The sequence below is a fragment of the Ananas comosus genome, linkage group 11 (genome assembly GCF_001540865.1).
Source record: "Ananas comosus cultivar F153 linkage group 11, ASM154086v1, whole genome shotgun sequence".
Taxonomy (NCBI): domain Eukaryota; kingdom Viridiplantae; phylum Streptophyta; class Magnoliopsida; order Poales; family Bromeliaceae; genus Ananas; species Ananas comosus.
Genome location: NC_033631.1, coordinates 11,071,527 through 11,095,868, shown reverse-complemented (window position 1 = coordinate 11,095,868; position 24,342 = coordinate 11,071,527). Strand labels below are relative to the sequence as shown.

The following is a 24,342-nucleotide window of genomic DNA, read 5'->3' as shown; positions in this document are numbered from 1 at the left end:
AGTGGTGCGAGGGGGGCGTGAGCTGGCACCGAATCACTTCGGGAATCCTCTGTGGGCCCCACGTGGGACACGTGCTGCGTGGGGACCACGAGTGGGGAAAAATTAAAAGTAAAATAATAATAATAATAATAATAATAGAGAGAGAGAGAGGAGGTGACGTGTTTGGGGATGCGACGACGATCTGGCACGCGAATCGGCACGGACAGATGGAGGGGTTAGTCGGAAGATCTGGGCCGTTGGTTTCCGGAAGGGGGAAAGGGCGGCCCGGGGGCAAATCGACGGTCAGAATCGATTGGCGTAGAGGTTATTGCATGGGCTGCGGTCTATGGACCGGGTTTATGATATAAGCAAAATTACCACTGGAGAAAAAAATCATTTTGCTTGATTAGGCGAAATTCATCGAGTTTTGTGTGAAAACTCCTAAAAAAATATATTTTTTTTCTTTTTTTTTTCTGAGAAAAATATAGTTAGTACCCTGCACTATATAGTTAGTACCCTTAGTTTATCTTCTAAAGTATATTAAGTTAGTACCATATGGTTTTATTTTTGTATCAAATTAGTATTCTGTAATTTTTAAACCACAGGATACTAAAGAAAGAAAGTACGAAACCACAGGATACCAAAGTGAAAAAATGCGAAACTACAGTGTACTAAATTGATATACTTTAAACCACATGGTACTAAAGTAAGAAAGAGTGAAACCACGAGGGGGGTATTTGAAGTTTTTTTTAAAATTAAATCGTTTGATGTTATATATATCAACAAAACCAAAGAGATTTTTACCCTGAAAAGATAACTTTTTTGTAAGACGTTTCCATGCAATGAATTTACCATTGTTGTACTCGAGTGGTAGTTGATTCTGCTTCTGCCCCATGCAGTTAGTTGCTATTATTGCAAATCGAATTCACAGTTGATGGTCCAGGTGGCAGTTGGAAGGAAAATGGGCTATTCGTTTCGTTTATTTTATTTAAAAATAAACTTAGTTGGAAATATAATTCTTAATTTTATAGTACTGATTGTTCAAAAATATGTTATACATCAAAAAAATAAGAGAGAGATTGATGAAATTTAATGTTCATTTAAACTACAATTTCTTATTCTTATAGTTTAGTCCTCAATTTTTATTGATACTATAAATATAATTTATGATTCTTACAGTTTTACCTTTATTTTTTTTTTGTCTATATTATGCTTTTATTTTCAATTTCTTTTACTTTTTTATGTTTTATTTTTTAATTTATTTCTTTATTTTTCATATATTTTTAATATTTTTTATTTAATTTTATTTTTTTATTTATTTATTGTGAAATTATTCTGTCGCAACGCACGTGTACCTTCACTGGTATCGATTATATTATATTAGAATAGAGAAATGTTGTGGTCAATAATTGTGCAATAATTGTGCTTGGAAGACCGTCTGTAGGCTGTGGTCAACATTGCTTCAAAAAAAATCTTCTTTTATCATAATTATTCTATAAAAATAATTAAATATTTTTATAAATACTGTGTATACTGTAAAATATTAAAAATATTTATAATTAAAATTTTTTACTATATTAGATGACATAATATAATTAATTTAAGATACAATATAGGATTGTTTAATTGCATTTAGTTACAACAGTAGTATAATTGTAACGGCATGCGAACTAAAATTTTGTGAACTGTAATTATAATTATATGTGAACTCAAAGTCTGTAATTCGTTTAGTGCAGTTTAGTTCAACTATTGCAGTTAGAATTATATAAAAAGATTCAAATACTGCAGTTAGAACTATAACTGAATTGACTAAAGTTCTAATTGTAGAAGTTAATGAGAAATGGAATCATGCACCTACTAATTAAATAAATAAGTAACAAATAAATATGCACGTTGCATAGATAGAATTATAAATAAATAAATTCTAATAAAAGTGCCCATGTGCATGCAACGCAAGCTTTGTGCAAAAAAATAAACATATGCTAATTTTATTTATAAATTTTGATAGAATTTGATTGTGGATGTTAACTTACTAATCTAATTAAATATTAAATATAACTATTGAATTTGAAAAAAAAAATAGAGAGAATTGTAATAGATTTTTAGAAATTTCAATTATCAACTAAAGTTAAGTAGATTAAAAATTTTATACTGTGTCCATTAATTGATAAGTTTAAAAAATATTAAAAATATTACACATATTCACTTGTTTATTTATAAATAAAAAATTTAAATAATTAATAAGATAATCTCATGACACTATTTGGGAGGAGATAGAATTTATAAATATAATTATTGGCTTCAGATCATGAAAATATAACTGCAACCGTCGCATCTGCATAGAACCAAATATTTGAATGTAGTTATAATTGCTATATTTTCAACTACATTATGTTTATAACTGCATACATATATAACAAAACAAATATAGTTAGAAACTTCCGGTTATTAAATAGACAAAAAATATGTAACTCAGCAATTGCATTTGCACAAAACCAAATAAACCGAGTATAATACTATAATTATAATTATTTGGAATTCCCAACAAAATCAAACAGCTGACGTATCTTTGGAAGCAATCTTTCTCAACTAATCGGCGGCTTGTTGGTAATCGATAATCGATAGTACTACGCTAAACCCTAAACTCTAGTGTTTTTTTCTTTTTTGCGCCCCCACCCCGAGGCCGGGTTGTCTTGCCCCTGTGGCTTAGTTCATTATTTTAATAAATGAAGCCGATAGCGTATTATTTTTTTCTAGAAAAAAAAAAGCTATAATTATAATTGCATATAGTTGAATATTTTATACTGTATACATTATATGCTATTATTGTAATAAAGTGCGCTCTTCTCAGCGCGCACATGCGGGTGTGACGCTGACGTTGCCTACCGAACAAACCCAACCAATCTGCACCGTCCATATTGGACAGTAGGGATTCTGATCATCCAACGGCTGTAGTTCAATCCACGCATCATTGTCAACCACGCAACTCACTGCACCGGTCGTACACACACACTCGATACACCGCAGCTATCAAATAATCAGACATTCAGACGTCTCAGAAGTAAAAATTAATCTAATGGTATAGATACCGTACATAATATCCCAATAACGGATACAAATGGATCCGGTTCGACGGATCTCCTATTTTCGATCTATCTTAAATGAAACCGTAAATGAGAGTCTCGCCCTGATTAGGTAAGAAAATAGAACAAGAGCCATAAAATATTTTCTTTTCTTCTTTCTTTATCCATTTTGATTAACAAGAAATTCACTTGAAATTCGCTTCTTTTCTCATCCGTTTTGAATCGATCATTAATACAATAAAAATAAAAAATAAAATAAAAATTAATTTATTTTGAATCTGTTGCTACTCAGCNTTAAGGGTTTTTTTTTTTTTTTTTTCCTGTGTTGAAATTTTCAGAGATTGTGGTGTACAAAATGACTTATAGATCTGGTGCAGGAAACAGTGGTCCAAGAGATGCGGCAGTGTTTACCAAAAAATTTAGAATGCACCAGCTATATTAATGACGCAACATCTCCAACCAATCAAATATTTTTTTTGAATTTATTTATCCCATCATAATTATAAAGAAATATTTTTGTTATACTTTGTTTTCAAATAAAGAAATATAGTTGATTTGTTATTGATAATATAGTGTAAGTACAATACAGTAGACTTTTTTCTCGTTCACACGTTGGAGCCCAAAATTAATCAGAAGATCAAATTGATGCTTGGAAATATCGGATTCTATTCTCACTCTTTGCTTTTTTATTTTTTATTTTTTTTATTTTTCCGCAATACAGACTATTTTTATTTTATCATTCTATAATTTAAATAATTATAATTAATTATATATTAGTTTATCTCTGTTTAAGAAAATCTATCCTCATACAAAATAGTATAATAAATTTTTTTAAACATCACCAAGTGGCATCTTACTTAATAATAAGTTTTATAGTAAAGTAAAAGTAAAATTACAGAATAGCTGTGTCCAATTATTTGTAATACGAAATAACAAACAAAAATATACTAAACCATCTAATAATAATTAAATATAATTTTATGAACCATGCAATAATAATTGAGCAATAAAAATACATTATATTGCAAGAAGCCAAATTTGAGGTACCTTTCTCTTTTTTTTTTTTTTGGTCTCTCTCTCTCTCTCTCTCTCTCTCTCTCTCTGGCCCCATTGGGTGGGTTGCATGCCACGGTGGCCCTTAATTTTGTAAGGGGGTGTTTGGTTTTTCCGAAATCTGGTAAGAGATATTTGTCTATTTGGTTGATTGGTTCTTATAAAAGCATGAAAAGAACATAATATTTTTATAACATCCATTTTTCAAAAAAAAAAAGAAAATAAAAACATAATTTTTCATAAAATTTGGAAAAAAGAGAAAAAAATATTTGCAATTCCCCTCTTTCGGTAAGCATCCAGTATCTCAGCTAGGCTTCATTGTTTAATAGAACTTGTCAAGCAAAATAGCTAGCTGTCTGCCTCGCATAGATTTTTCCAAGAAGTTTGATCACCCGCGCTCGCTCTTTCAATCCGGCCAACTCTTTATCCCGATCCCGATCTGGATCCCGAACACAGCAGGAAGCAGGATGTTCTTGCTTTCAAAGCCCTAGCAAGAAAAAGAATAAACTGAGACGCATGAAAGAAAATGATTCTCTTTTTTTTGGAATCCGCAGAAATCTGACTCCCCTCCATGGATGATGCCATCCAAAAAGGGAGAATGAATCCCCCCATTTGGAGTAACTCAGCCAGAATCAATAATCCAAGGACAAGAATTTGTTTTAGAGGACCATCAAAACTAAAAAATTTAGTTTTTTCTAACAAGATGGTAAGATGAACGAGAGCCTGTGGCTTTTCTACTTTCTCGACATGATCTTGCGATTTTTGGAGTCTATCTGAATCAATTCAACAAGAAGAGGTCAAATCCCCGTCTTGGGCTGTCTTCGAGCAAGCTCTTAGCTTTCATCGTGAGTGAGAGAGGAATTGAGGCTTTCAAAGAATGCTTTCAAGAGGCGCTTTCTTCTTTCTTCTGGGGATTGGCAAGTGGGCAGTATTGATGATGGAGTTCGACATCACCTACGTGCCTCAGAAGGCCATCAAAGGGCAAGCACTGGCCGATTTCCTAGCTGCTCACCCTCTCCCCGACGACTCTCCATTAATCACCAATCTACCTGATGAAGAGGTGATGTTGACCGAAAGCATCGGCCCACACTGGGAGATGTATTTTGATGGTGCATCCCGCACACTACCTGCTATAAAAATCAATTAAACAGACAGAAAATAATTTTTCGAGATACTTTTCAAAATTCCAAACACCTCCTTAATTAACGGAGTTAGCCTATGATTGAATTAATCATAAAATCAACTTAAAGAACAACCGTTGATAATTGTGGCAGAGGAGGAGATTTTGTGAAAAACTAGAGCCAAGCAGTATTGGTTGAAAGCCAAACAGTATTGGCTGGGATGGTAACACCAAAATCATTCGGTAACTTGCGCTGATTGATTTGGCTAGTATTCAAAAATTAAATTTGATTAGATGTAGCAAATTTAACACGCCTGCGAATTGGAGTTTCTTATCTTATGGACCTGTTTTGTGGGGGAAAGCTTTGTAGAAAATTCTAGAATCTTACATAATGGTTGCGTATCTTTTGGAAAAAACTTCAAAAACCAGCTCATGTGATTTTATACTTTTTCATTTTAGTATCCTATAATTTAAAGTGTATCAAGTTAGTACCCTATGGTTTCACACTTTTTCACTTTAGTATTCAGTGGTTTAAATTGTATCAAGTTAGTACTCTATGGTTTATTTTTGTATCAAGTTAGTATCCTATGATTTTATTTTTGTATCAAGTTAATACTCTATAGTTTTTAAACCACAAGATACTAAAGTGAAAAGTGCGAAACTACAGGGTACTAAAGTGAGAAAGTGCGAAACCACATGGTACTAATTTGATACACTTTAAATCACATGGTACTAAAGTGAAAAAGTGCAAAACCACAGGATATTAACTTAATATATTTTAAACCACAGGATATTAAGTGAAAAAAAGTAAAATCATATGGGAGGTATTTGAAGTTTTTTCTATCTTTTGTCTAAGTACTTTCCATATTTTTTATAACTTTCTTTGCATGTACTTAGAAATAAATAAATTTGGTAGCTGAGATGAAAATACTGTTCAGATAAAGAGTATCCAATTCCTTACTGTGTTATCTTTTGTAAAGAGCTATCTATATAGAATTTTGCTCTTGGTTGGCGCCGCTACAAAATTCAGTATTGTTTAATAAAGTATTATTAAATAACACAATTAGAAAAAATATTATGTAATTATCTTTCTACTTGTTCCTTGTGAATTTCTTTTTGAATCACTAGTTGTAAGGTTGAAGATTCGATTAATCAACTGTTTAAGATTTTATTCGAATGCATGAATATCTTATTTAATATATATTTTTTAAATTTACTAACCAATTTTTGTAGTATTTAGTATGTGAAAAGCGTGATTAAATGTCTCAATTGACATACAATATTCTATTTTAAAATTATTTTTTATATAAAATATGTCATCTTCTTAAATCGAAGATGTCAAAAACTTGAAAAAAAAAGTAAAAAAATAAATTTATAATTTTGAATCAATGTGAGCCGTACAATTGATCATAGGTTTAACATGGACCTGTTGGACACTTGAGCTCGACTCGTGTGTGACCCAATTTAAACCGACATGCAACTTTTTTTCTTTTTTCTTTTTTGGCCCTTTTTCTCAAGATTAATCATTAGTCGCTCATCATGCAACCACTGAAAAAAGTGATTGATGATATTGGAATGTTATAAATTAGTTGATTGATCTTTCATGATGATATAAGTAAATTACAGGTTGTGACATATTTGCAGGTGGCCGCAATTCAGCTTGCTACTCGCGAGCCAGTTCGTGTTCGGCTCGAAATGAGCTCGAGGTCGAATCGCTCGTTTAGTAAACAAGCCGAACACGAGCTGAACAGGAGCCGAGCTCAACTCGTTCGTGTACCACTCGATAACACATCGAATACATATATTTTATATTTATATATATATATAATTTATTTAATTTTTATTTATATATATTTATATATGTAAATAAATAATTATACGTAATATATATATTTTTATTATTTAATTTTTGGCAAAAAAATAATAAAGCCAAGCTCAATTATAAAAAAATTCATTTATATGTAAAATTTTAACCATTAGATCAAAGTTTAATGGGTAAGATTTTTATAAATTTATTTTATATATATATTACGTATATATATATATATATATATATATATATATATAGCTATTAATTAGTATTGAACAAGCCGAATACGGGTCGGCTCCAACTCACTTGTGTTCGGTTCCTTGACACCCCTATATATATTATATGACTATTAATTAGCTTTTAGTTGGACGCTGCTAAGAATTTGAATATGTCTGATCAATTAAAATTTCTATATAAATTGACACGAAGTTGATTCCGCTGTTCCTTAGCAATTAGATGAATTGTCAAATTCAAATTGTGTGGATCTATACCATTGCTAATGAGGCACCGTTTTTTTTTTTTTTTTGCGTGCAAAAATTTTTATGTTTGATAATATAAGAAAATTTTATTTGTTGAGTCAAATGTCCATATCAGTTTGCAGAATAATTGGTAAAAAATTAAGCCTACAACCTATCCTTTTATTTTAATGTGTAGGCAATAAATTTCTCCAGCTCTAGTCCAACCTGCTTGTGTGCTAAACTGGGTCATTTTCAAACTTCAAACTTCCACGTTGGATTACATAATAATAATAATAATAATAATGGAATTATAGGCCATGACTACTATACTATTATGAGTATTGGAGCTCGCGTACTCATCAGTTGTTTTATGATGGAGCTTCCGAATCGACGATCCACTCCGTTAAATATGATCTAAAGTATTTGAAACTTATAGAAAATAAATTTTGTAAATTTTCGAAATCATAATAAAGTCCATCAAGTGGGCATAAAATGAACGGTCAAAATCGAACGACATTCTAAAAAAAGATGATCGGATCCTTCAATTCAAGATCGGAATTATTGATCTTTATCTACGTAGTGAATAAAATTTTCTATTAAAATTCAACAAATTCTGATTCTTTTACACTGTTAAACTAGCAAGTATCCCATACCGGCCGTTAAAAATTGTCAAATTTGTGACCTCTTGATCGTAAGGTAAATGATGTCAAAAAATTATAAAATTTGATTTTTAGAAATTTTAAATACTGTAAATAACGTTTAACGGTGTGGATCGTCGATTCGGAAGCTCTATCATCAAAAACAACTTATGAGTACGAAGGTGATCGTACTCATAATAGTATAGTAGCCGGACCCTGGAATTATATTATGCCAAATTTAATGCATAAAATATAAACAAAGGAAATTGAGATCAAAATGACAAGCCATGTTTATTCAATCCTCTCTGATATGACAACTAGAACACACGGAGTTATAATTTTACGTTGGATTTGGATTGCATCGGATCCGATCAAGTTTAGGTTGTAGTTGGATTCGTTACGGAACCCATTCACCCTAATTAACTCTATCTCCGCCCAACTTGACATTAGCTCACAAATTTCTCTGTTCCCATCGGAATCAATTTGTAAAGTTTTTGATTCAATCAGTAAAATTGTTATTATTATTATTTTCATCCACAAAATTATATAATATCATTTTCTCTACACAAAAATAGTGGGGTTGCAGATGGATCCGATTAGTGGAGCTCTTTCCCTAATCTATACGGAATAAATTAATATGTTGGGGGTGAAAAATAGAAAAAAGAAAAATCTATCCCGAGTACGACCCAATTAGCTAAGAAAATAAAAGTAGATCGACTGATATTTTTATCCCAACTTATTCGGAATAAAAATAATTCATAGGAATAAAAAATAAAATAAAAATTAATTCATTCCTAATAAGCCTTGACCAGCTAGGAAAACGAAGCGAAATATACAAGTTCTTTTTGCCTCCGGATCCGCTCCGTTTAAGTCTCTAAATTGAATTGAAGGCCGTTTTACTCTTTTCAAATAAATTAGGAGGGGAGGGGGTTGTTCCTGTAATTTTCACAAACTTTACGGGCCAATTGGGAACTACGTATTTAAAATCAATAAAAAGGTTAATTTTATATAGGCTTCTACTAACATAGTAAATTACAAATATATCCATATAAATTTTAATATTCATATATTGTCTCTCAAAAGTTTTAATATTTTTAAATATATTTCTGTCGTTGGGTTCCGTTAGAAAAAATTAATTAACTATAAATAAAATGCTTAATCCTAGTTAGATAATGAGATGAATTGATATTTTTATTCCACTTTAATTAATAGTTGGGACTTTTAGAAAGATATATTTGTGATTCTAAAAATATTATTTTACTTATAAAATAACTCACGTTTTAACGATAACAAATCAGAATGATATATTTTAAAATATTAGGACTTTTATAAAAATAATATATAAAAATTGAACTTTATAAGAATATAATGAGTCCGGCTATGATACTATCGATAGCACAAAGCATTTGGTACTATCAAGTTTTTTACCGTTAGATTTACCTCTTTTATCATTGTCAACCGTTAGATTATACTATTCAACCAACCACCAACTCGATCCTAGGGGGCTCACATCATTCTAACCGTATATCTTTTAATCCAAGGATAGAAAACTTAATAGCAGTAAGTTATTGGTGCTATTAATAGTATTCCAGCCTAGTATAATTATAATTTATTATGTTTATATAAAAAAAAAAGAAATTAACTCTAATAAAAAATCTTTCTTAAATAAAAAAAGAAAAAAAAAGAGAGGACACGCGGGATCCTGAGACCCGGATGCCCGTCATTTTCCGGACGTGAATCGCTATTCCAATCGCCTTAAACCCTCCCGTAAACAAACGCTGCTACAAAAGCCTCCACGCCCGCTCTCACGATCTCCTCCAATTGGACCCCCGAAGTGGGCCCCGCCCCGCGCCCTCCAATCGGGGAGAGAGTTTGGGCTCCTAACCGCACACCCCCGGTCGACGCAGCGATACTGTATTTAGGGGAGAGGTAGGAGAGTGGGGCCCACGGGGGTGTGGTCTCACCACGTCAGCCACATGACTCGGATATTAGCTGGACCTCGACATCCGTGACGCGTCGACGCGTAGATCGCCCCATCCCTCGACACGTGTCGCGCAGCTGACGGGGAATAAACTATTTTATTTATTGGCCCTACGCCCCTCCCCCAACACCGACGGCCAACTCTCTCTCTCTCTCTCTCTCTCTCCTCAAAAAAAAGAAAAAAAGAAAAAAAAAGGAGAAATTATGCGCACCCGAACTGTACCCAGTGCGCCACCTAATGCCGTGGGCCCCCGACCCGGTGATTGCCTGATCAGTGATCACGGTGTATCCGTAGCACTGTTCTCCTCGTTGGATTTTTCAGGAATAAATATTATTATTATTATTATTATTATTATTATTATTATTATTTGATTTGTTGTAATTTGAGTTTTGTCAGTAAATTATTTTTTTGAAAATGCTAGCCGATAGTGACGCCCATAAAAAATTAGTTCACGTAATTTTTGTTCTAACTTTTGTATGTTAGTATGAGAACATTTAGTGAAGTAAGTATTACTGTCAAATAAATAATAAAATTGAAAAATTATAATTTTAAAGCTATGGACTTTTTATTAACTTTGCCGTGGAAAATAAATATGGATATAAACAAATACGTACAAATTATATGAAAACTTTAGAGAGCTATGATTTTAGACAAATTTCATTTCATATTTAACATAATTCATTTTGTTCTATTTTAAAAAAAAATTAAGAGTATAAGTATAGATTGATATTCTAGACATCTAATTATATTTGTCATCAAATAATTACTGCATTTTTTTTTTGAGTAAGTAAAAAAACATGTAAAATAAAATATTTGTGTACCCAATCAAATCAAATCATAAAGAGTGATGATTTTTGATATATTAATTTTTTCAAATTTAGCTTTCTATGTGTGTGGTGTATATTCTTATATTTATATATATTAAATTAAATATTTATACACGGGGTGCACGCAATAATTTCTCGTTTGGTTCAGTAGCGGTGGTCACAAATGGTGGCGCGGATTTTTTGGTCCGCATAGGATCGCGCTCGTACGCCGTATACCCAGTCCCGGATGTGGACACGTGTTTGGTGACGTGGCAATTGGCTTGGCGCCCGCTTCCCCCTTCCTCTCTCTCTCTCTTTGGCTCCCTCACCTCCTCTCTTTCTCTCTCTCTCTCTACAACCCTCCTCTCTTCTTCTTTTCTCTCTCTCCCTCTCTCTCTCTAATCTCTCTCTAATGGAGGAAGAGTAGAAATTGGAGAGAATCGTATACGGTTTCCTCTCCTCTCCTCTCCTCTCCTTTCCTCAAATCAACGTTCTCAAATTCGAGCTTCGTCACGTAGAAGGGTTTAGAGCGAGGTGTTCTTCGTGGAGAAGTTTCAGGTAACGTGGAATTTTGGGAGTTTGTGCTTAAGAATGCTGGATTTGTACTTTACTTGGTTCTAAGTAGTTGTTGCTATTGATCTCTAGGGCTTAAAACTTTTACGCAATTCGTCATGTGCGACTTTGTGATTCGTAATGCTTTTTACTCGGGAATTTACTTAGAATTTGAAGTAGAATCGTTCGCTTTTTATGATCATGTGATCTACAACTTGTTTCGATTGCGAGAGAAAAAGAGGAGATTGATCGTAGCGAAAGTATTTAAAATTGGATGCAGTGAAAATTTCGAGGTAGAGCGCTTTTTTTTTTTTTTTTTTTTTAAATATTTGGCGAGAAGGTTTGGAGAATCGCGAACGAGTCGCGAAAAAAATCGACTATGCTATGTTTCGTGGGGTGGGGGGTATTTTCGTCATTTCGCATCTCAACGAGTTCATCGCTGACCGTTCAAAGTAGACACGTTAGACGACCTGTGCCTTCTGATCCCCGAAAAGACAAATTTGCCCCCGCTCTAGAGTTCAATTCACTTCACCCTTCAAGGAAAATTCCAGATTACTTTAACTTTTTCTCAATTCTTTTGTTTCTTAGTAAGTTTGTTTTTTAAAAAACAAATATTTTTAGTTATGGATAAATCACATCGAGCAAATTCCGCATCAGCCAAATTAAGGCGATTTTTGTATGAGCTTACACATGCCTAATTTGCTCTATACCTTTTTTCCCTGTGGATATAGGGATAATTAAACCCAGATTAAAAAAAAAAAAGCTAACTTTTGCATGCTCTGTGAAGAATCTTTTTTTGTTCTTTCATCTTTCAAATTTATCACACCTTTGTTGTGCTTTTTTTTTTTAATCCCTGAGAAAATTCTTCTGTAGGTGAGAATTGAATTTTTGAGCAGTTAATATGACTCAAAACCTTTTTTTTTGTGTGCCCTACTGTTGGTTTTAATTTTTTTTTTTTTTTTTTTTTTGAGAGAGAGATAGGTAGCACCCGCTTCGTTTATTTCATTTAGAAATAAACTTAGCTAGAAATGTGAATCAACTAGGATTCGAACTTGGGTCTCGGGTACCAACCACCAAGCCCTTTGCCACTTGCTCTAGGGACGGTCGGTCAGTTGGTTTAAAGTTGTTTACTATCTGATGCTATTTCTGTATGGATCTTCATTTTTTTTGGATTGTTTCTATTTTTGCTCTTTTATAAAGTTATGTTCAAGGCTTTAAATGATTTACTTTTTGGCTTTTCGGATTACTGCTTGCTGTAATATGCAGAAATCAGAATTTGTCTATCTGTTATTCTTGTCTATGGAAGCAGGCATCTGGCTGGATATATCTAATTTAACAAACTTTCTTTTTTAGTTAAAATATATCATACTTGTTTTTTTTTTTTTCCTTTCGTTTTTAAGAACTTAGGCTTCGTTTCGGGTCTATGAGGATGCAATTGAGAACACGTAATTTTTAAGCACATGCTTCTCTGTGTTGCATTTTTTCCCCAGTGGAGTTAAGATTTATAGTTGCAAGACCATGACAAATAATCACAAATTTTGGCTAGGATAAATTCGGCAGGGTTGAAAAGTTTGAGTAAGTGACAAAATGTAAATTTAGGGGAAAAAAAGTTAAAAGTTGTTTGGTTGATAAAAACTTTTAAAGTATGACATAAAAGTAAGTTTTCTTATACAGTTATCTCTTTCCATTTTCAGAGCTAAACTAATGAAACTGTCTCATTTGTGCATAGATCATGGTTTCTTGCATAGAGAACTATTCCACCAACCATAAAATTTTGTAAACTATTCGTGGGTTTTCCAGAAAAGATAGATATAATGCGACACAGAGTGCGGACAACCGCGATTTATATGTGTTGCAATGCTTCCAATTTCCTTAAATGCAGATCTATCATGCTGGAGGTAGCTGTCCAAATTATAATCAATCATGAGTGTAATAACTATATTTCTCCTTGCTCAGGTTTCCGTAAGGATCTCTATGGGAAATGAAGAAGCTGCAGCCCCTCCCAAGTCTGATAAATCGGCATCACCTGTTCAGGTAAGTAAATAATGCTGGGGAATGTTGAAGATCTTCTTAAATCATATGGTATTTTAGAAAGTATGCGTTGCCCCAAAGCTAGTTATATCACCTGTGAACGTCAAAAATAGAATAATTGGTCTCCACTTGCCTCACTACTCTAGTCAATCCAAACCGTGTAAGCTCAATTGTTTCTTTCATGCTTGCAGGATCAACCAGTTGTATACCCATATCCTGATTGGGCAGCTATGCAGGTATGGTTACCCGAATCTTTCTATTTGTCCTGTCTCAACAACATGTTTAGCACTATGTATTAATCTAGTTCCTTCTCCATTTAGGCCTACTATGGGCCTGGTGTGATGCCGCCTCCATATTTTGGCGCAGCAGTTGCCCCTGGTCATGCACCTCCTCCATATATGTGGGCTCCTCAGGTACTTGAATTTTATTTCCTCTGTTCCATACCTTGTTGTGCAACTTGAAATTTTCCATTTTCCAAGTAAACATCCGCTTTGAAAAGTAATAGGGATTTGCGACTGATAAGTTAGATAATATCATTAGCGTAGACATGTTAAAAAGTTACATCATCAACCAGTTGGTTAGGTATTGTCATCAACATTCAACAACCTTTTAGGCAGTATATTAATCAAGAATATTATTTGATGAACAGAATGACCAACTAACTACGATGACACTTTCAGTTTTAAGAGTTCACCTGATTGCTCAATTCTACTGGCAAAATTGCATTTTATAACATTGAAGAATAAGAACCTATTTCGTTGGTTCAGCATGTCTCGCTTATCTTCACATGCCTATTGCCTAATGATGCACAAGAAAGATGTAGAAGAGAATGCATGTTAGACAGAAAGAAAGTGCCAGGACAAGAAGTAAATCACGGAACTCGAACTTCTGTAAAGTGAAATTTAAAAAAAATTTAAGTTGTGAAGTTTGAACTTCACATGTTGGAAGACAATATGCAGTGAAGGTATTTAGCATGTATCGAACGATTAAATCCTTTGTAAATTTGGGGTTTTGTTATAGACTTGCATCTGAATGATTCACATGATGTAAGAATGTGTCAGGAAACATGTTTGTAAAGGTCGAATTTCCACATTGAAAATATTTATTTTGAAGATTTCTTTCCATTGGACCTTGAGTTCCTTCTAAAATCCCTGGTCAGAACTGATTGTCAGAAACTAAAACCTCACCAAATGTGTATTTTAGCAATTTCCAAGAGGTTTTGCTAAAGGATTTTCTATTAAAAATTTCTAATATTTGTTTGGGGCACATAATGAAGAGCATAAAGTTTTTCAACAGAGCCATCATGTTATGTGTTGACAAGTCGGCATACTCAGTACTGGACATATATTCAAAATTTCAAGGCTTAGGCAAAAAATCCTTGTCTAGTTATCTAGTATATTTTATTGCATGACCCAGATTTTGGCATCATTCCTGCTATTTACTCGCTGATAATTTTTTTGTGACTCAGCCTTTGCTGCCGCCTTTTGGGTCACCTTATGCTCCAATATACTCACCTGGGGGAGTCTACTCTCATCCATCTGCGCCCATTGTAAGTCAGAGATGGCATCATATGTGCTTTAACTTGATATTTGAATCAACTTGGCTGAAAAAAATTTGGATGTTGTAAAAGAACTATTGTAAGTGCTGCACATACCTAGTCCAGATATAGGTGAATCAACTCAACAATAATTTGATTTATGCTCAGGGATCTCATGTGCATTCTCAAGGGGTCTCACCATCTTCCGCTTCTCGCGGAGCTCTAGTGGTAGGCATAGTTTGTTAGGTATTTGTTTCTGTGACATGTGCTGCTCTTACATTCCAAATATTGTTTTGGGGTTCTTTACCTATTTCTGATTGATAATTTTGTTTGTTTTTTTACTACTGCTGTCGGAATATATACTAGTATTACACCTCAAATACAGATCTTTGTGTTGTGTGCTGAACTTGATATTGGTACTTTGATTGGTAATTGTGTTTTTCATTTTACATCTGTTCCTAAGACGGCGAATCCTTCGAGCACGGATTTACCTGCCAAGTCAGCAAGTAATAAGGACAAAGGGCCGACAAAAAAACTCAAAGGGCTTGATGGAATTTCTGTTTCAGTGGATGATGAAAATGCTGAAAATAAATCTGGTGCTGATGCTGGGAGGTTAGACCTCTTTACTTTTGTCCTTTTACTAATAGATTATGTATTGTCGGCTGATCTCTTTTTTTTTTTTTTTTTGTGGGTACAAATTGTACAGTGGGTACAATAGTACAGACGGCTCAAGTGATGGAAGTAGTGAATCTGGGGTACTGCAATTTTCTCCTTTTTAAATAATTTTCAGATCTTTTCAGGCAGGTGCAGTTGGAATAACTTCTTTACATTTTTAAAAATTGTCTCAATACTTCTAGGGGAATGGAAATGAACGAAAGCGGAGCTCAGATGACAGACCAACATCGGGTACTTTTGTTTCCTACTGTAATATATCGACTAGGCAGGGTGGTAGCATCTAACTGCTTAGACGGCAAAAGCAATTTCATTTCTCTGTTAGAGTTGTTTGACTGTTTATGTGGCTGCCAAGTGGGCATCAAATGAATTCATTTTCTGCTTTTCTCTTCAAAGCCATGAGTTTTTTCTTAGGATTCCACAGTGATTAGTCTTTGATTAACAGTGAATTGTATGCACAGATGACTGTAAGGTAGACAAAAGGGCCAATGCATCCAAAGGCAGGGGAACAAACAGCTCAAAAATACCCTTAAGTGTTACAGTGGCAACAGCAAATGTCGTGGGAAATCCAGTAGGCTCTGTGCCTTCAAGTGGTTCAGGGATGGATTTCGATATCACTAAAGTAAAAGCCATTGGCACGCCAGTTCCACCACCTGCTGGCGTTATGATTACTGGTCGAAATGGAGTACCTCCTGAATTATGGGCAAAGGTCTGTTTGTTCTCTTCAAATTTTACCTTAATTGGTGTGAATGCTACTGGTTGTTACTTGATGCGTGTTCTGAAGGCCACTTGATGCGTGTTCATCTTTTGAAACTTCTTCTCTACTTGAGAAGTAAGAGCTCCAATTTGAGCTCTCTTCCTCTAGATTTAGCATGAATGCGTTGGGAGATGTGATAAACAGATTGTCATCATTTCTCGTGCTGCTCTATAAATAATTTTGCAGAAGCCCTGAATGGATCATCAATCAGGTCCTTGAATCTTGGTAATCTGGCAATTCCTACTCCGATGATCACTTCATGTGCTTCTTATTTTACTTCAAACATGTGCTTTATTTTGATCCAGCCCTACCTACCCCTTTGTCCTAAAGCTGTTGTCTTTATTGTATCCTTTCCTCCTGTTTTCCTTGACTGTCCTTTATCTTTATCTTGGAAATGCTCTGGTGAATCTTTAGACTTTTCTTGGATGGTCTAAAATCTTATGATATGGTATAGATATCCTTTCCTCCTGTTTTCCTTGACTGTCTTTTATCTTTATCTTGGAAATGCTCTGGTGAATCTTTAGACTTTTCTTGGATGGTCTAAAATCTTATGATATGGTTTAGAGCGGTGGCTTCAAGGAAAAGCTTGCAAGAATAGATAGATGTACATCAGATGATTTCTGGCTTTACACTTGCAATTATGGTTTCTTCTAGCTGACTGACTCTGTTTTTAACTCATATTTCTCCAGGATGAACGAGAACTGAAACGTGAAAGGAGAAAGCAGTCGAACAGAGAATCTGCGAGAAGGTCAAGGCTGAGGAAACAGGTATTTCACATCGGTACCTCATATTTGAGTATTTTTACTGTCTCTTCACTTATTACATTTCTTATGTTTGCATTTGCAGGCTGAGACCGAGGAGCTTGCCATAAAAGTTGAGTCACTAAGTGCTGAGAATTCGTCCCTTAGATCTGAAATAAATCAGCTGACGGAGAACTCGGAGAAGCTCAGATTAGAAAATTCTGCTCTCATGGTACTTCAAGACAGTTTCAGCTGAGGATATATTTGTGTGGCATAACATTTTTCTCTTCCTGGCTCATCCTGCTATGATTGAAAATTTAATATATGTATATATATATATATAGAGTTGAACTGGAATACTATCGGTAGCAAACGGGCTCCGTTGCCACTCATTTGTTTTCGATGATGGAGCCTCCAAATCGACGATCGGTACCGTTGAAAATGATCTATACCACTTGAAGTATCTAGAAATCAAATTTTATACTTTTTCGATATTGTTCTCTTGTTCATCAAGTGGGCGTAAAAATGAACGGCTGAAAATGAATATCCTCTAAAAAGTGATGATAGGAATTTTGTAATCAAGATCGAGAGTATAGATCTTGTTCTAAATAGTTTAAAGAATTTTTTAACAAAAATTCAATTGATATGGATAGCTTTACACCGTTAAACGAGAAAACGCCTCATATCGACCATTAAAATTACGAATGTTGAAACCCTTTGATCATTATGTCAATGATGTTGAAAAGATTTGAAATTTGATTTCTAGATACTTTAAGTGATATAGATCATGTTCAACGGTGCCGATCGTCGATTTGAAGGCTCCATCATCGAAAACAAATGGGTGGCAACGGAGCTCGTTTGCTACCGATAGCATTCCAGCTCAACTCTCTCTCTCTCTCTCTCTCTCTATATATATATATATATACATACATACATATGTACATGTGCATGTGCATGTGCATGCACAACCAATGTATCTATGTATATGCACATGTGCATGCGCATGTGCATATACATATATACATTCGTTCTATGATTGCCCAAACAAAAAATTTTGAGGGGTGAATTTTAGTAGTTATGAGGAAAAATGGGATGCTATTCCATGTGGAGGATGGAACTATTCTCTGTGCATTATTTCTAGGGTAACTCAGATTTTCTGAAACTACTTTTGGTGTCAAAACGAACTTAGCTGTTAAGTGCTGATAGTGACACTGTGCTTTGATAATTTAAAATCTCTCTTTGGCAATGGAGAACGAATTTACAAAACATTTAAACTAATCTACGTGTGTCTGCTTGAAGAATATCAGTTTTTTCATCTTCTGAACTACTTATTTCTTTGACTTTCAGGAAAAACTCAAGAACGCCGGAATGACCCAAATAGAAGAGGTATCTCCTGACAAAATGGAAACTGATGGATCTTCATCAGTTGTTGTCGAGAACTTCTTATCAATGATCGATAACCCTAACTCAGCTAGCAGAGGTGTGCAGTTAGACAATAAGGAGCCTGCGAAGCTTCGCCAGCTTCTGGGCTCGAGCCAGCGAACGGATGCTGTTGCCGCGAACTGATCTTCACTAATCTTGTACTTTTGGGAAAGTTTATCAGCCCAAAACTACTGCCTAGTATTAACATCATTCTGGGAATTTGATTGAACTAGCCTGCGGTTAGGTACAGATGAGGTAACCTTCCTTTCGGACTCTTTTTATTAACTCGTTTTGTAATATTATTGTCTCTAACTTTATAATGTGTTTATATAAGTTGTGTGATCCCATTCATGGAGTTGGAATGTTTTAGAATCCCATGTGGAGGTCATTTGGAAAGAGAACTGCTGTTAGGGACATATACTTTAAGAAAGAACTGTTGTTAACTATAAATATTTAAGAAAGGCTTTCACTTTTGTTCCTCAAAACACCTTTCCATCTTTTGTGCTGTGTGTTTAGTAGTTAATACTAGTGTTCAATGGTTAAAGGTTATACTGTTTCAGTTTTGTGCTTATGTTATTCGTGTGCTGTGAATTCATCTTTAGTTCAGATTTTGGTTGCCTGCATGTTATCTCCTGGAAAATGATGGAATCGGATGTCGGACGGTACGGTGATGTGAAGAAAGAATGTTGTCAGTTAAAATGGTTATGTGGTGTGGTTTTGAAGTGACTAGGGAAGAAGATTAAATAAAATTAGTAGTCTGATGGGATTTAGATTAACCACTGCTTTGGTTATAAATGCGAACATTTTGATTGTTCTAAAAATTTAAATCTTTGCGTATGAAACAGTATTCAAATGTTTTCCGTTGTATATTTTCAGTCAGAGCTTGGCATTATTTGAATACCACAGTATCACCAAATTGCTTTGGCTTTTTCCGTCTTTGAATCCATTTGGGGGTGTTGGGTTTCGCACTTTCGCGGGGAAATATTTCGGAAAATGGATTTCTGATTGATCTAAGTTTTTTTTTTGTCAAATTGGTTCTTGGGAAGAGTAGTGTTTTTGTTTTTCAAATTTTGTTTGTTTATTAAAAAAACGGAGAGTATGAAAATGAGTGTTTATACTTTGGAACATATACTCAAGCTTTTATTCGTAATTTGTTTGTTAGTTTTACATCTGCTCAACCTTAGAACTGTGTTATACTGCTCTTCGCAAGCAGCATGGTACAGAATGCGGCTGATACTTTAAGAATCGTGGCCGACTTTGTCTTTCCGAACCAACCTCGCCTCGAAGCCGCCCCCCTCCCTTCTCTCCAGCGTGTACGGCGCGTACGTCCCGAGAATCCGATCCCACATCACGAAGAACGGTTGCGAGAAGTTGCACTTACTGCCTGCGAGCTGGTGATGGATGTCGTGGTATGCCGTGTTGTTGCGGAACACGGCGTGGAACGGATTCCACGGCAGCATGAGGCCGCAGTGATCGTCGATCCCCTTGACGGTGGCCACCGAGAAGAAGAAGGCCGCAGTTCTGGGCGACATGCCCGAGATGAAGTATGCCACTGCCCCCGCCAGGGTCTCGGTGACGACCCCGTCCACCGGGTGGTTGTACTGCGCGGCGAACGCGTACGGCGCCACCACGCGGTGGTGCCAGGAGTGGAACTGGCGGTACAACTGCCTGTTGGAGTGCATGTACCGGTGGATGAAGTACTGCCACGCATCGAAGACGAACATCGCGACGAGGAATTGCTGTGCGAGTACGAGAAGAGAATGCAGCGGGCTTGTGGCGGCGGCAGAAGCAGCAGCGATTTGAGCGCGATCGCCTGTTAGCTGTCAACACAAAAACAACAAGTGTCTAATTTACTTACATGTTTTTTTGAGAAAAAGATAGCAAGCTACCTGCTTCATTCATTAGGTAAAATAAACTAGGCATACATGGTGAAAGCAGCTAAGACTTCCTAAAAGAAAAAAAAAAGGCAACAAAAGAAAATAAAGGTAAAGTTTAATTAAAAAGTAAAGAAAAAATAGAAGTAAATGTAAATGTAAAAGTAAAAGTAAAACATATGAGTCAGAACACTGCCGAAAGCTCGCTCCATATATACTGATATCAAACGTTGTACGCTGTCCAGTGAGAGAGAAGGGACCGGGGGTATCTCGCGCAAGAGGAAGTTGTTCCTCACGGTCCAGATCACCCACCAGACAGCCGCCAGGCGGGTTAGGCATTGGGATCTTGTACCAACATCGTTAAGGCTAGAAGCCCTTATCCATAGATCTCGGACGTCTTCCATGAGCTCTGTGAATAAGAGCGGTCCATCCGCAGTGAGGAGAAGGTATCGGACAAAAACACACTGACTAAACAGGTGGTCGCATGTTTTCATGTCGAAAGCGCAAAAGACGCTGTGATGAACTGCTAGAATGCCACGTTTGAGCAGGCGGTCGACAGTTACAAGTCCTCTTGCGGGATAGTAACCAGATGAATACTTTGAATTTACTTACATGTTATACTCACAAACGTTTACATGCATATAAATAAACAATTCGAATCCAATAAGGAAAATGCGCCGGTGAATCATGCATGGTCCAAACTATATATGGATAATGGGTCGAGTGTTATGAACCTGAGGCCTGAGGGGTAATTGCTGAACCCAACTCCCCTTATCCACTGTTACTGTTACTGTTACTGTCACTGACACTGCCAATGGGAGGTGGGATATACAGTACACAGCTTTTCCAAGGTGTGATGTAGTTGTTAGCAGTGTTTTGGAAACGGGCTTTTTTTGCAAATAGCCTCCTTACAAATTTTTTTTTTAAATTTGGCATTGTCAAAAATTTATTTGTAAAAATGGTCCTGACCCCGCCACGCAAGTGCCACGTCAGCGCTACGCGGGCGGGGCTGGGCCAGATGGTTAAGTTGAACACGGTGAATCATTCACCGTGTTCAATATAAAGTTTTTGTATTGGACACGGTGAATAATTCATTGTGTCCAATATAAAATAGCTAATTGGACACGGTGAATCATTCACCGTGTCCAATACAAATAATTGGACACGGTGAATGGTTCACCGTGTCTAATACAAATATCTCTAACTTAGCCATTGTTGGGGTATTTGTATTGGACACGGTGAACCATTCACCGTGTCCAATACAAAACACGGTGAATGGTTCACCGTGTTCAACTTAAACATCTGGGCCCGCCCTGCCCGCGTGGCGCTGATGTGGCGCTGGCGTGGTAGGGGCAGGGCTATTTTTGTAAATAATTTTTGGACAGGGCTATTTTCGCAAATAAAATTTGTCAGGGGGCTATTTACAAAAAAAGCCCTTTGGAAACTGATTCGAACTTGCCAATACAAGAAAGGAGTTTCTTAGAGCGTAGACATCTTGATAATTTAAGAATGTTATTTTAACATGTTATAACAAAAATGCATTCACGGAGAAGAAATTAAAGTCAATTGTAGAAAGACACGCACTAAATCACAAATAATAAAAGAAATTAGGCGCAATCTTCAAATTCATATTTTTTTATTATAATCCGACTAATTATACAATTAGGATCCATTATTTGATCAAACAGTTGTTAGATCAACAAGATATATACATGTTTTAAGTTGAGAAAAAATATTTTATAACCTTTTTATCTCGAAATAGCTCTAAAAGAGCTCAAACATATTGAAAAACATGTAGGCACAACTTTGGCACAGTACGGCACGACCGGCTCGGGACCGCACGTACAGTCAATCCGTGCTTAAATCTCATAAATAAATGCATTTGAATATTTTTGATGGGGGTCTACTTTGATTCCGAACCTTTCTCAGAGGTACAATAGCTGTGGATATTATTATTATATATTAAAATTAAATTCTAGTTACATGTACATATCAAATGGAATAAATTGGGTTAAGAGGGGACCAACACCCCCTTTGACTTGTCTTGACCAATAGAGTAGGGATTTAATTAGGATAGAGCATTGCTAGCCTAACAATTGTGAACTAACACGATCGTAAACCTACTCTATCAAGCAAAACATCTCTATGTGGGGAAAGGTTTCTCTGTTCTCCGCCCCCTGTCGGAGCTCCCTGTAAAAGTACTGTTCTATTTTATAACTTTCTGTAGTTGTAAAAAGTAGAAAATTTTAAAGTATGCTACCTGCTTCATTTATTTTATTTAGAAATAAACTTCAGCTGAAAATGTGAATCAACTAGGACTCGAATTTAGAACCTCGAATACCAAGCATCAAGCCCTTTGCCACTTGCGCTAGGGATGGTACGTGTGTTTAAGTTTCTTAAAATAAAAAAAAATTTAGATACTAGGCCAAAATAAATGCTTAATTAGCTCATGTTTAAAGGAGCTATAAATTTGCCATTAAAGATCATGATGATCAAGCACTTTATCTTGACTAAGTTTTTCTCTTTATCTTAGCAACAGATCCTGAAAGGAACCACCACTACATAGGCCCAGCTAGTTAATTAATTAGTGGTTAATTTGTTACGTCAACTGCTACTTAAAAAGTTAGAGATTCGGACTCTCGCATACTCATGCATTTCAAAATTATGGCGCTCAAAACCACAGCATTTTGGATAATAGCTTACGCGCGCAGATTTATTAGACAGTTCTGTGACCAGCCTAGGCCCAGATGAGTGTAGGAATATGACATATCTAATAAAATCCGTTTAATCTACAAGTTTAAGTGCCTACAAACTAGTATAAATTAATAATTTACTCTCTTATTAATTATCCGAATCCTTAACAAGATCAAGAAAAGAGAGAAAAATCTTACAGAGGCTTAAAAAGAAATTGATACAACAAAAATAAAAAAAAATGAAGAGATACTGTAGGATAAGCCACGGTCACAAACCTGGAGCACAGTGAATGCAATAGCTGCTTGAATGGCCTGCTGCAGAAGAACACCTTTAACTACATCTTTCTTAGACGCCAAATTCTTTGTCTCCTCCTCTTTCCTCGAATGTAACCTGTATTTCTCCACGCGAGAGCTCAACACCTCATACATCCCCGAATACGCCCAGTAAACTACAACGGGAGCGAACATCATGTAGAAGTCGTCGGATCCGATGAACCCCATTGTTTGCATATATGGGAAACGTTATGGAACAAGGTGGTGGATGGAGAAGAAACAAAATGTTTCAAAAGGTATGTGAATAACAAAGGAACAGGAATGCTCCTATATATACACCTGCGAAGTTGTGATTTTGCCCCCAAATTATTTGCAAATTTTGTAAACTAATCCACCGCGTCGATTTACTGTTTGACGCTGAATTTTATTTCAAAAATGACCATTATGTTTTGAAGTAACATTTTTCAAACTTTTATAGATGACTTAGTAAATTATTACGTACCTACAGCGATTACATCTGTGCATTTATTACTCTTTTATCTCATCGCATATTTCAACCCTATTTTGGATTGAGTAATAAGACTTTTTCTATTGAAAAATTAAGTCGTCAAACTAAAAGTGTTAGTGGATGAATTACTGATTGTCGGGATTTATCGTGTAGAAACTAAAAATATTGTTGAAAGCTAATTAAGGACTAGCGTAGTTTTTACTCTAAGGTAGTAAGGACTATACTAAAACATTATTAAAATTTTAGAGTCAACTAAATAAAACATTAGGGCCTTGAATAAGAATTAGCATTATACAAAAAAACTTGGCAGTTTATATAGTTTTATGAGATCAAATATGTTTCATAATATAAGTTC

The 24,342-nt window shown here is 35.2% G+C and overlaps 2 protein-coding genes and 1 long non-coding RNA gene across 4 annotated transcripts; 1 reads left to right on the top strand and 2 right to left on the bottom strand.

The window, feature by feature from the left end:
- On the bottom strand, nt 4,117–5,624 carry LOC109717032. Its single transcript, XR_002218101.1, has 2 exons — nt 5,372–5,624; nt 4,117–5,242 (listed from the first exon to the last, which is right to left on the bottom strand). It is a non-coding gene; the product is annotated as an uncharacterized LOC109717032 (long non-coding RNA).
- LOC109717381 (common plant regulatory factor 1-like) lies at nt 11,254–19,188 on the top strand. Of its 2 annotated transcripts, XM_020243139.1 has the most exons (13): nt 11,254–11,486; nt 13,437–13,514; nt 13,703–13,747; nt 13,832–13,924; nt 14,980–15,060; nt 15,217–15,276; nt 15,512–15,660; nt 15,755–15,803; nt 15,906–15,954; nt 16,182–16,429; nt 17,167–17,244; nt 17,324–17,449; nt 18,565–19,188. In XM_020243139.1, exons 2-13 carry the CDS (start codon nt 13,455–13,457, stop codon nt 18,781–18,783), a joined length of 1,257 nt encoding a protein of 418 aa, XP_020098728.1. In that variant the 5' UTR covers nt 11,254–11,486; nt 13,437–13,454; the 3' UTR covers nt 18,784–19,188. The 2 variants fall into 2 exon arrangements, with proteins under 2 accessions (XP_020098728.1, XP_020098729.1); XM_020243140.1 differs by lacking the exon at nt 15,217–15,276 and having other exon boundaries at nt 11,255–11,486.
- LOC109717382 (sphinganine C4-monooxygenase 1-like) lies at nt 19,366–23,707 on the bottom strand. The gene is made up of 2 exons (XM_020243141.1): nt 23,483–23,707; nt 19,366–20,459 (listed from the first exon to the last, which is right to left on the bottom strand). Exons 1-2 carry the CDS (start codon nt 23,705–23,707, stop codon nt 19,878–19,880), a joined length of 807 nt encoding a protein of 268 aa, XP_020098730.1. The 3' UTR covers nt 19,366–19,877.

Excerpts from the sequence above, each read along its gene's own strand:
- LOC109717381 (XM_020243139.1), top strand. The coding sequence starts at position 13,455 with ATGGGAAATGAAGAAGCTGCAGCCCCTCCCAAGTCTGATAAATCGGCA. Across the intron at positions 13,748-13,831 it reads CTGATTGGGCAGCTATGCAG|GCCTACTATGGGCCTGGTGT; the intron begins GTATGGTTACCC and ends TTCTCCATTTAG. Across the intron at positions 13,925-14,979 it reads CATATATGTGGGCTCCTCAG|CCTTTGCTGCCGCCTTTTGG; the intron begins GTACTTGAATTT and ends TTTGTGACTCAG.
- LOC109717382 (XM_020243141.1), bottom strand. The coding sequence starts at position 23,707 with ATGGGGTTCATCGGATCCGACGACTTCTACATGATGTTCGCTCCCGTT. Across the intron at positions 20,460-23,482 it reads TTGCATTCACTGTGCTCCAG|CTAACAGGCGATCGCGCTCA; the intron begins GTTTGTGACCGT and ends TTGTGTTGACAG.